The 12,579-nt window shown below is 46.5% G+C and overlaps 1 protein-coding gene across 1 annotated transcript in view; it reads right to left on the bottom strand.

The window, feature by feature from the left end:
• Positions 1 to 9,495, bottom strand: part of LOC142766124 (uncharacterized) — a 351,486-nt gene extending 341,991 nt beyond the window's left edge. Inside the window, exon 1 of the mRNA XM_075867973.1 lies at positions 9,368 to 9,495. Within this exon, the coding sequence (XP_075724088.1) occupies positions 9,368 to 9,449 (82 nt within the window). The 5' untranslated portion in view covers positions 9,450 to 9,495. The remainder of the gene's footprint in view (positions 1 to 9,367) is intronic.
• Between the last annotated feature and the right edge of the window lie 3,084 nt (positions 9,496 to 12,579).

Raw genomic sequence — 12,579 nt, 5'->3', positions numbered from 1 at the left:
AACCCGCGGCAGTGCGCTTTGGAATTTTTCCTTCGGCCTTTTTCCAGTTGAAATTATCTAGTACTAGCTCTTCCTCTGTTGCTTTCTCCGCCACACTTTTACTCACCGGGGAGATCCCCTGGACGCTCTTTTGAAACGAATCGGCTGTTACCTTTTGGATGTAACCTAGCGCTTCGTACCCTTCCAATTGATTTCCTCCTTCATCTAGAATATGTTGTTGCGTTGTGACAGACTTCCTACCTAGCGCCTTTATGTGGCTCCAAAAAATCCTAGGCGCGGCCTCCTTTTTTTCGTGTATCTCTGTCATCCAGCGTTCACTTTCACCTTTAATTTTTGCCTCTACCAATTTCTGTACAAGGGATTTTTTCTCCAAATAGATTTCCCATATTTTTTTGACTTCGTCCTGCGGCCGCTTCTCCTTTTTTGCCTTTCTATGCTCCCGTGATGCTTCGCGTCGCTTCTCGATCGCCTCCCGGATTTCCTTGTTCCACCAACTTTTTGGCTTCCTTTTTCCTTTCCAGCAAACGGTTTTCTTCTCTTTCCCTATCTCCTTCGTCATTAGATGTAACAGCTCCCTATACTCCCAGTCCTTGCCTGGTATTTCGCCTACTTCTTCCTCGACTCTTGCGGCTATATTTATTATTTGTTTGTCATTTAAATACGAGCTGCCAGACTTTGATTCCATGCTCATATTTTTAGTTTCGTATCCCATTTGTAATGTTATTCGTTTATGATCACTACCCAAGCTGTTAATGCCTTCCTCGTCTATCCACTCGATTTTATTGCAACGCTCCCCCTAGCGTACGTCGCCGCACTATATCGAACGATGACACGCGCCATATGTGGCATCATTCCTATTTTATAACACCTCGCATCTTTCATAATCAACTACACGTACCGCCGTCTAGTTTATAACATCTTGCATCTTTTGGACGGACGGACGGATGGATGGACGGACGGACGGACGGACGGACGGACGGACGGATATGGCTGTACCCTTTAGATCGGGCGGTGGCTAGCGTAATACTACGCTAGCCACTATATGTAGCCACTGTATGTAGTCCCCTGTATGTAGCCACGAGAGGTGGCTACATACAGGGGACGCACAGCCCACGCCTTAAGGAGCTTCGCTCCTAAAAAAATGGAAATGGAAAAGCGGGGAGCTACACCATTTCAGCCCATAATCAATTCTGTTACGCGTACTGGTCTGCAATTTTGTATACGCATGATCTCTATAGTCCAAAAATATGAAGAAAAATATCAGTGGTCACCCCTTTTTAAATTTTATACGACCAAAGAAATAAAATTATTATCTTCGTTATTATTTTTAAATTTATTACTAAAATAATTTCGAGGTATAGCATAATACCGAATAGTATAATATCAAATTTGTTTTGTAGCAAAAGAACACTTTTTTTTTGCTTTTACATTGGAGTTACCAACAGGTCTACAATACTTGTGACTCCAATTTCATTCACTGGGCCTCAAAGACTCTTGGAACACAATCCCTACAACACCACTCTTACTGCGAAACGACGTTTCCTGTGCGACAAAAAGCGGGAAAACGAATTGCAGGTGGAGACACCACCCGGAGATTCCCGCACCAAACACCGTGACGTCACAAATTTTGATGTAGGCATCTACTGGATCCTACGTAGCTTTTAAGGAATAGAATCAAGATAAGTTGTCATGTGTCGGTACCATTGACCTAGCATACGAAGTTTGAGAAAATTTCATCGAACCAATGTCGAGAAAATACGAAAACTACATATTTTAAAATTGTTACGTCACGAACGGAGATTCCGGCGCGAAATTTAAAAAACGAAACTTCAAACTTGATTTTCTCCGCTAATAATGAACTTATGATGATGAAACTCGGAGGGCAGTTTATCACTCTATAAACAAAGTGATCGTTTGTCTTCAGTGTCCCTTTAAGCGAAATCGAAGCGATCAGTGAACCTGAACGGTAATCATAATTCTCCTACAAGGTAGATTGCACACGATACACAGTCCAAACGAGTCCGCTTCGCGCGAATGACAGTCCGGTTCCGCCACAGTTATCGGGTTTGTTGCCGGAATCGCGCTCATATCTGCCTCGGCGAAAAACAATGGAATAGAGACGATTGGTGCAACAATACAACTTCTGCACTCTTTTTTTTTTTTCGCGAGTCAATACTGAACTTATTCGTTTAAGCGTACAGCACTTTCTCTGAACAGTGATTACCTCCTAAAAAACAAAGACGTGCCCCCGAGTGAACTTTGAGATTTAAATACGAATCTTGCTGATGGAACGTTACTTGGTTTCTGAAAGCAGTTTTTCGAGAACCTAACAAGTGAACACCATTTCTCTGGGTAAAATTAGGGTAGGGTGGGGTAAAACGCGACAATATTTTAAAATAGTGAACATTTATTTTTTATTTCACCCCTCGCAATTAAGCATCAATGCAGAAACTGTTCCTTGGATACGAGGTATGTGCTACATAAATATTGCCATGTTGCCACCTCACAAAACATTTTAATTAAAACGCTCCATATGTTTCGTTTTGCCCCAAATTTTCTCTTTTTTCCTATTGTAATCTCTTAAAGAGAGAGAGAGAGTCAAGTCGTGAACGGCAATCAGTGTGTGTGTGTGTGTGTGTGTGTGTGTGTGTGTGTGTGTGTGTGTGTGTGTGTGTGTGTGTGTGTGTGTGTGTGTGTGTGTGTGTGCGTGTGTGTGTGTGTGTGTGTGTGTGCGTGTGTGTGCGTGTGTGTGTGTGTGCGTGTGTGTGTGTGTGCGTGTGTGCGTGTGTGCGTGCGTGTGTGTGTGTGTATGTGTGTTTTCATGTCGCTTTCCTCCCATGAAGCTCTATCTGACACTCTCTTAATAGCCTAAACGCTCCTAAACAAGTAAATGTAATATATAATGAGTGTAACCATTCAATTAATAAAGCGCTTTCTAAGGCAATTGAATGACTTTTTGTCGCGTTTTGTCCCTCTCACATGCCAGAATTAAAAAAAAAAAGAAGTTTCTCTCTTGTCCTCGGGCACCAAGCCGATTAAACTATTGATGCTATGTAGCTCGTAGTGTAAAGTAACTAAATAAGTATTTACATTGCTGTACTGACGCAGGAGTAGTTTCATGCACGGATCCGAAAATTCGGCCGAACGGAATTTCGCACCGGGTCACGAACACACTGACACCAGCCTCGTAATTTTTTTCCCGTGCGATCCCCATGAGCAACCGAAAGTTTTTGCAGATGAAAAGGTAGACAGGAACAAGCTTTATTGCTTGAAAAGAGAAACAAATAAAAGTATTTTTTTCATTAGCTGCAGAGGCCGGTAAAGTCAAAATGTCGCGTTATGCCCTGCGTCTCATTTTACCCCACCCTACCCTAAGAGAAAGGCCAAATCATGTCAGTAAGAAAGACCACAGTAATGTGGGACTGTCATGTAAAGCTATGATAAAGATGAATCATAATTAATATTATTGGTTATATTTCAGATAAATCTATTAAAAAGTCATCAGAGACACTTAGGGAACAATGAAAAGCCCCTATAGATGCATAATACCAGCTTTGTATATATTTTACAACTATTGCCCAATACTGTCCAACTGCTGGTCACTGTTAATACGAGCTACTGTTGGCTAGGGTTGCCGATGCACAAAATACATATATATGCCTTCGTTCGTTACGTCTTCTGTTCGGTTGTTGTTTTTTCTTCCGACTTTTTTATTTTTTCAGAGGATCTAACTGTCATTGACACCTATACAACCCAAAATATGTTACACACTCTGTGTATACAATAAAGCATGCAGATGCCTAATAATTATAGGGCTTTAACGTTCCAAAACCACCACATGATTATGAAAGACGCCGTAACTAAGAGCTCCGGAAATTTCGACGATCTCGGGTTCTTAAACCCTTTCAGATGCCAGCTATTAACAACTGTCTGTAAATGTGTCAAATCACTAGAACGTTTCTTCAAGGCACTACATATTCTATTGCAACAAAAATAATGAGATAATTGTTGAACCCATGTGTATCACAGTAACCTGTTCTACTTAAGTTTCAATTAAATATATATTTATACTGAAGCGATTGATGCTTACTTTTGGCATAAGTGGAATCTAATCTGCAGGCTAGAAATGTAGTGCAAATTTATTTTTGGTTATGTCTATTGTGAGCAAAAAAAAAAAATTCTCTGCTTTTCACATCGCTAGCAGGAAGCACGACTCGTCAAACGTGCCTTCAGAAAAGTGATCATATATATCAGTACGCTGCGTAATGAGGTCTGATGAAGACAAACTTATCATGCAGAAGGTGCAATTCATCTAATGTACGATATATTTCGCTCTTCCTTGGCGTCTACTTGATGCAAATAACGAAAACGAGTGGTGTGCACAAGTGTGTACACATAGCGTCTGAAAGGGTTAACGTGCACCTAAATCTGAGCACAGTTCTAGCGCCTCAAGCATGTTCGCCTCAATCAAGCAAGCATGTTCGCCTCAATCGAAAATGCGGCCAACGCGGCAGGAATTCGATCCCGCGACCTGCGAGTCAGCAGTTAAGACCCGTAAACATTATAGGCCATCATGGCGGATGTGGCCTAGCCAGTATTCTTTTTCAGGAGAATTGCGAACTCACCTACATGTATGTGTGCGTGTACATTTCTGGATACGAACCACAAAATATCAGGGAAGGTGGGGTGCATTTTGCCCTCTGGGTATACGCATATGACTCCGCCGAACGTATACGGTATACGCACGGTGACACTCGATTTTCTTCTCGGTGGCTGAAACGCCTCTTCCGCTCCGCTATTTTCCACGCGTGCAACCGTCCCTGTCACAAAGCACGCATTGGACTCCGTTCTCAGAGCGAACAACGAACGAAAAACGACGGGATGGTAAGCCCTCAAAGGCGAACACACTCGTTTTAATCCGGAAGTCGACGCGTCGACCGACCGACAGAGCGCTCTGCCAAAGACAAGCCGCGGATGCTATCAAGAGTGGTGGTGGCACATCCTACAACCTATACGCAATCCCCGCTGCATTAAAGCTATACACTGCCCCCCCCCCCCGGTCCCTCCTTATTTTGCGCAAACGTCGTGTCTTCTTTCTTCCGTGGTGTCGCATCTAACAACGCCATGACGGCTTAACAGGAATAGCGCTTCCCTCTTAGTGTCAACGTCGAGGAATCCCCACCTTCCCATGATTCCCGCAATTTTTTCGTGGGGAGGGGGGGATAAACCATTTTGACTGTTCCTAAGTGTTTCGCGGTTCTGTTTTCTGGGCCCAAGAATGATTCTACAAATCTTTTCGTGCGCGTGTCAGCTCTATAGGTAACGTCATGTGCCTATCCCCCATGCCTTCCAGTCCATGGGCGTCATCAAGATATGCGGGGAGGGGGGGGGGAGCGCTGGTGTTGCTTGGGGGTGAAAGTGCCCCTTCTGCAGCCCCCCCCCCCCACTTCCATCGCCCATGCTTCAGCCGCATTTTTCTTCATTACATTTATCCATGTACTACATGTATAAGGCTTTACGTTCAACCAACGTCTGCCATACGGCCTGCTTGCCCTCAAAAGGCTCACCGTTGACTCTTCCTGCTCTTTTTTTTTTAACTACAAAAAAGTGGCGCGGTTGTTGTTCGTCGTTGTCGCATTCTTTGCAAGCCGACAGCGTGTGTGACCCGCGAAGAGGCTGTAACCAACGTTCAACGCTTTTTCTTGGTGCTCCTCTTCTTGTGTGGCCGTTAATCCCGGAGAGAAGTATACGCGCCCGGCGAGAGATTATCGCCTCTAAGGGATTAGCAACGGCGGTAAACCGACGCATGGGCGAACAACATGCTCCAAACCGCCACGTAGCACGATGTTGACAAAGAGGAATGAATTTAAAAAAAAGGTTTAGAAACGGGAACAGAAGGGATGATAAGCAGACAGGTCCATTAATATTTTCGAACACCCATAAAAATTATTTTATATTTATTTTGAACCACTCACCGCTGTCTAATATTTTAAAATCATTGAAGTACAATGACACTAATAAAAAAGCAAATTGGAATATACAGCCTCGGTATTTTGTCGTGTATACAAAGCGACATCGCGATGCTTTTGGTTAAGAATCAGCTTATAAGTAAATAGGACGCACGAAAAAAAAAAAAAAGAAAGACTAACCGCTATAACCTACGACATTTATCCAACGGTTTAGAAAGCTTTTTTTATATAGCTCCTTTCAACAATGGTTGCTCGGTCACTCGACTGCGAATCGATGATCGAACGGTTTCTAAAGCAAGAACAGTATCTAACATGTGCCGCTGTATAACGAGAGCCCGAATTCGCCACATTCAACAACCATCTGTTCGCGCTTATAATGTTTACGCACACGCGCGGACACCTTTGCTGTGGATCTTGTGCGTGATGGCGCAAATATGAACACAAGTGTATTGTATACGCCAAGATGAAAGGACGAAACAATACCGAAATCATTCGGCATCCCGTTCGAGTCAGTTATATAGCGCCTCTTCAATATGAAACGCTGCACCGACTCATTCAATCGAAACTGCAAATTGCGACGAAGAGAAAGACACCACCGAGCACTGTCAAATGATAGAAAAAAGCACCGAGTTTCCACTGGTGTTAATTGTAGAATGCATGCAGTAGATATATAGTCACATGAGAGCATCAAGGTATACCCGCAACACTGGTCTGGTGCTCGACTGCAGGTCGCGGGATCGAATCCCTGCCACATTTTTTGATGTAGGCGAGAATGCTCCAGCCCCGTATGCTTAGATTTAGTTGCCCATTAGAGAACTCCAGGTCGTCTAAATTGCCGGAGCCCTGCACTATACGGCACCTCTCACAATCAAATATGTTTCGCGATGTTAAACTCCCACGATCGTCATTGCTGTTGTTAGCGTTGAACAACATAACCCGGGCGTCACGCCGAGAGGAGGCTGCACGATCGTCGCATATTCACGGTACAAGCATCAGCCTTTCGCGCACTGTTGGGCTGATTAAGAAATTGGTTTTCGGGCACCGACGTGGTGCACTAGTATATGTAGTCGCGCTGAATGAAATCCGCGAACGACTGACAAAGTAAGAGGACAGGGCATGTGTCATAATAAAATCTGGGGTTTACGTCCCAAAACCGCCATATGGTTCTGGAAATTCGGACTATCCGGTCGCACAATACGATTAAGGGCCAGAGTATTTCGGCTTCATCGAAATGCGACCAGCGCGGCCTGTATATCAAGTCGGGTCAGCAGCCAAGCAAGCCACTGTTCCACCAAGGCGGACGCGGACAGGTTTCTTCCCTCGTTTGTGCATTTCGCTATAGGCAAAACTGCATTATAACGCCGTACCAACAAGCCCAAATCGAAACTTGGCAACGTGGTGCAAAGATTTGGCGCTATATCACGTGAACTGCCCTTGCTTGCTACGTAATCTGCTTCAATTACTTTTCGCGCCAGTTGCGATGGGTGGTTCTTCGGCACTTTTACTCGATTTTAGCTGCTCATTCTTTCGAGATATCAGGCACTTCAGTGCACGTCTTTAGATAATACGTCGCGCAAGAAAGCTCTACTCGATCATTTGAAACTTCTAGGCCTGTCTAGTAGCTACGCATTGTTTTTTTTTAGTGGACCTGGACTGATGTTCACTTATTTTTAATGAATTTGTTCTCTCCGTCTCTCGTTGCGGGCGAGTGCAATTCTTCGGGCCAAGTAGTACACCCGTCGGCAAAATATATTGGGACGCGCAAGCGACGACTGCAATCTGATGAACTTTGCTAAGCCACGTTGCCGGGCTAGTTGGTTGAGATTCATCATTTTCACTGGTATAGCGCACCACGACGACACACACAAAGGAGAGATGCACACACACACACAGCGCTGTGTGTGTGTGTGTGTTCATCTCTTTTTTGTGTGTGCCCTTGTCGTGGTGCGCTATACCAGTGAAAATGATGAATCTGATGAAACTGCATTGCAGCGCCATCTGACGTGGTGTGTGCGAACGCACGTCCTTCCATTTCAGCATCCTTATCTTTTTACTCGCTTGCAGCGGACTACGCGATTACATGTGGCGTTTCGCGCTAGGCGTCGCTTTCTTTCTTCAATCTGTGACGCGCTATAGATTTGACGGGGGCACAGTGGCGGCAAAGTGTACGCGGCTCGCTCCACAGACAACTCGGTAGTGCTTTTTTTTTTTTCGAAGAAATTCCGGCGTCCGCGTCTACGTAAGCTTTGTTGGTAGAGCGCGAAAAATCGCGCGTTCTCCGACAGCGAGAACACAAAGTATATGTAAATGAGTAACAAATAACATCGGTCATCGTGGGTATCGAAGCAACGCGTTCTGCGTGGCAAGGTGGTGTTTCAATCTTACGCGCTCAACTGTTCTTTTCCTAACGGCGCGTGCAAAAGAAAAGACATAATGATGCGTGTGCAACCGGTTCGCCACTAAGACAAGAGATTCCATCTCTTTAATCAGGGCATAGCGAGCCGCATATGCTTTACCCCCAACGTGCCCCCTTCGAATTGAGCGCCCCACGGATGGATGAAATAAAGCGACTCCTAGCGCAAAACGCTACATGTAACCATTTGGTTTTTCGCATGCGAGTAAGAAAGGCATGAGAAAGCGGAAGGACGCACATGCACACTCACCACGTCAGATGGCGCGGCAATGCAGCTTTATCTTTATCAGGTTGCGGTTATCGCTCGCCCGACCCGACTCATTTTGCAGACGTGTGTACGAAGAATATCCGAATTATCGAAGTACAAGCATGCGCCCGCTCCTTCCATCTTTCCTCGTTATCTTTTTTTTTTTTTGCACACATGTATATTCTCGCTCAAATACTCCCCAACTATCCCGCAAGAATGTCCCACTGGTGTATACTTAAACCACAAGTTGTGATACTCAGAAATAAAGGGTGGGATCTGCAAGCGAATTAACTGTAGGTCCACGGTATCCCTTGGTGCAGAGGCACCCGCGCAGTGCGCAACAACACGGATGAGACGGGACTATGCGGAGTGACCCCCCGCCCGAGCGTCGAACAAAGCTATCGGTCAAGCGTGACCCGTTGGGGGCTGCAGGTGACGACGGGGTTTTCCTTTCTCCGAGCCACCCCCTCTGTCCAGCGGCAACGCAGGCTACGCAGCGGCGCGCTCAGCTCCGAAGATCCTTTCCGACGCACCTGCGCAGCTGCGACCACGACAGCATCGCACGGAACGCGTTTCGCGTAGCCGTCCGGCGACAGTTTGATCAGCCGGTCAAGCAAGCGATGAAATCCGCCGACGAAAAGAAGAGAGACATCAGCGGGCACAGCCTGAACGCGCGAGGTGAAGTCAGGGAGATGGAGCGACAGAAGAACTCAACACGACAGACATAATGAAACTTACTTGGCACGCCAGGAGCATCCGTCTTTGCACAGCGAACGTCGCAGCGAGGGTATACGTACTGCAGGCGGTTCGAATGCGACATGCAAAAGAAAAATCGATGCGGAAACGACGCTCCATTTTATATAGCCCACGAACAGTCTCTAAAAAATACAAAAAATAAAAATAAAAAACAATCTCGTTCTTTTCTCTTAAGTTTGCCATCTTGCGGCTCAATTGGTGACGTCAACAGATTGCTCGATATACGAGAGATATCCCTTTTGTATCGTCCCTTACTCTGCTTTGTCATGATGCGCCCGTTCTTCTTTATCTTGTATCACTAGCTGCCGCACACGATAAACCGATTTCACTTTGTTCTCTGCGCAAGCGGTGCATGCACTCGAAAAGCGCGAAATGCTGACTGGCTCCACGTTTGCTACTGGCGTCCCACGTGTTTTAGGAAGCAGTAAGTGGCGTGGATGAGAAAGCGTCTCTCAGAAGGGTAGTGAAGGCAAGAAAGAAACTGCTGTGTCACCTATGAATTCGTTGTGGTTTAGGGGCCCTTAAGGAGGGACTATCGTGCAATCGCTGTGCTGCAGTCTCTGGAATGCGTGATGCGCACTGGACTGACATCGCTCAAGTCACTTCGATGCTGATGATTATTACGAGCCAAGATTTCCTTCTTTTCGTCCATGACGTCAAATCCAAGGAATGAGCGTGACTGAAGAAGATAAGATGCACAGCCATCAAATACAAAAAATTTATTACAGAGGGCAAGAACGCTAGCACAGTCCGCAATGCATGTTCTAATCGTAATAATACGTGTGTGTGTGTGTGTGTGTGTGTGTGTGTGTGTGTGTGTGTGTGTGTGTGTGTGTGTGTGTGTGTATGTGTGTGTGTGTGTGTGTGCGCGTGCGTGCGCGCGCACATACGTGAGTGAGCATGAGCAGTTTAACTTAGCCCCGGTAAAGGGCTCCTCCTTCTCGTCCCTTGTACACTATAGGTTAGTTCGATTCGCCTGCACCACGTGAACCAGTTCACAAGGTGCTGCACCTTACCATTCGTTTCAGCGGTGCAGCATTGACGACCGCTGAACCCTGCCATTCGTTTCGAAAGGTGCAGAAGAGGTGCACCACCAGTTCACAATTTTCCTGCATCTCCTTCGCTGACGGTGCCGGCTTGGTGCAGGCGCGCGTGCAGCTGAGCAGACGACACAGCACTTAGGCGTAGGTGGCTAAGGCGCCGTACCCGCCTCTACAAATGCCGTGTATTTTGCCAAGATGTTTGCGCCTCATAAGCTGTCCGCATGTGCATTTCGCCATAGGTCGGTGTTTGCTGAATGGTGTAAATTAACCGAAAAGAAAAAATTGCCCGCAGCTTCCCTCGGGGGAACACTGAGGAGGATGCGGAGCATATAATTGGTTAACGGGGTGTTAAAGTGCGACTTACTTGGGTCGATGGTTAAATTGGTTAACGTGGTTGTGAAATGGGGTGTTAAATTGCGACTTACTTGGGTCGATGGCTAAATTGGTTAACGTGGTTGTAGGAGGGGGTGTTAAATGAGTGAACACGTACACACGTATGCGAAAGGGCGGCGCTGGTCGAAGGGACGTCGATCATTGTGTTTGTGGATTCGTTGGCATTCATTTCACCGCGACTTTAGACGTCGACGCGCCGTACAAACCAACGGACGAGCGGCAACTGAGCGAGCGAGCGCCGACCTTGAGTATATATACAGCGCGACGGCGCATGCGCTGTCAGCTGTCGAATGTTCTCGAAGGAGAAGCGCGCGCGGCACAGATGGTGGGCGACGGCGCGACGGCGCATGCGCGCGCGTCAGCTGTCGAATGTTCGAGAAGCGGTGCGAACGGCGCGGACGGCGCACTACAAGGCGCGAGTATAAGATGCTTCCGCATCTGATAAGGCCAACACCTTGTCGGTACATCGTCATTCGTTTCGGGTGTCGCGCTGCGCCTGCACCGCTGAACTCACGCTGCACAATTTATGAACTTCGCGTGCACAGCCGTGAATCGGTTCCGACCGGTGCAGGTGAATCGAACGGACCTAGAATCGAACGGACCTTATAGGTCCGTTCGATTCACCTGCACCGGTCGGAACCGGTTATAGGTCCGTTCGATTCACCTGCACCGGTCGGAACCGGTTCACGGCTGTACACGCGAAGTTCAGAAATTGTGCAGCGTGAGTTCAGCGGCGCAGGCACAGCGCGACCCCCGAAACGAATGACGATGTGCCAACAGTGTGCAGGCCTTATTTCTCTTCGCTTAATGTACACCATACAGCTAACACTGAACGATGACGAACCACACATGTGGACAGTTTATGAGGCGCGAACATATTGGCAAAACACACCGCGTTTGTAGAAACGGGTACGGCGCCTTAGCCACCTACGCCTAAGTGCTGTGTCGTCTGCTCAGCTGCACATGCGGCTGCACCAAGCCGGCACCGTCAGCGTAGGAGGTGCAGGAAAATATTGAACCAGTGCTGCACCTTTTCTGCACCTTTTGAAACGAATGACAGGGTTCAAAGGTCGTCAATGCTGCACGACTAAAACGAATGGCAAAGTGCAGCACCCCGTGAACTGGTTCACGTGGTGCAGGTGAATGTCGGCCAACAGTACAGACTCAGTGCCTGTGCCAAGTCTTCGGCGCGAAATTCAACAAATGTAAGTTTGGCTTTAGTCTTCAGTAGCGTTTAAAACGTTTCTTTGGTAGAATCAGTGAATATGAGAGACCTGGAGATACATCAGTTACCGGATTAAACCGACTCGGCATTGCCATTCATTAGGCTATTCCGTGAGAGCTCTATAGTGACGTCCATTTTGACACGCGCACAGGTTCATTATGAGAAAAAAATAACAGGCCACAGTTTCGTTTCTAAGTTACGCACAAAAACATCATTGCTATGACGTCAAATATTTTAAATGCGTTTTTTTTTTCGTATTGTGGTCGCGCTAGCTCATAAGACTTCCTGAATCATCCTGAATCTTCCTGAATCAGCGTTAAGTTGCTGCATGACTGGCGCACAATACGATGCATTTCATTTTTTACTGATAACCAGTTGGCCATGACGCCGTCAACATATATACGTAAAGACACAAACGGTTAACGCGAGAACCACATATCGGTGTCCCTAGTTGTGTTTCGTTTTTACGCAACTGCCGGCCCCGTGTGCGTTTATACGCCATGACTAGCACTGATGTTACGTTAATATCGTGA

Source organism: Rhipicephalus microplus, chromosome 6 (genome assembly GCF_043290135.1).
Source record: "Rhipicephalus microplus isolate Deutch F79 chromosome 6, USDA_Rmic, whole genome shotgun sequence".
NCBI classification, from domain to species: Eukaryota; Metazoa; Arthropoda; class Arachnida; order Ixodida; family Ixodidae; genus Rhipicephalus; species Rhipicephalus microplus.
The sequence above is the reverse complement of the archived record's forward strand: the minus strand, read 5'-3'. Positions and strand labels throughout refer to the sequence as shown.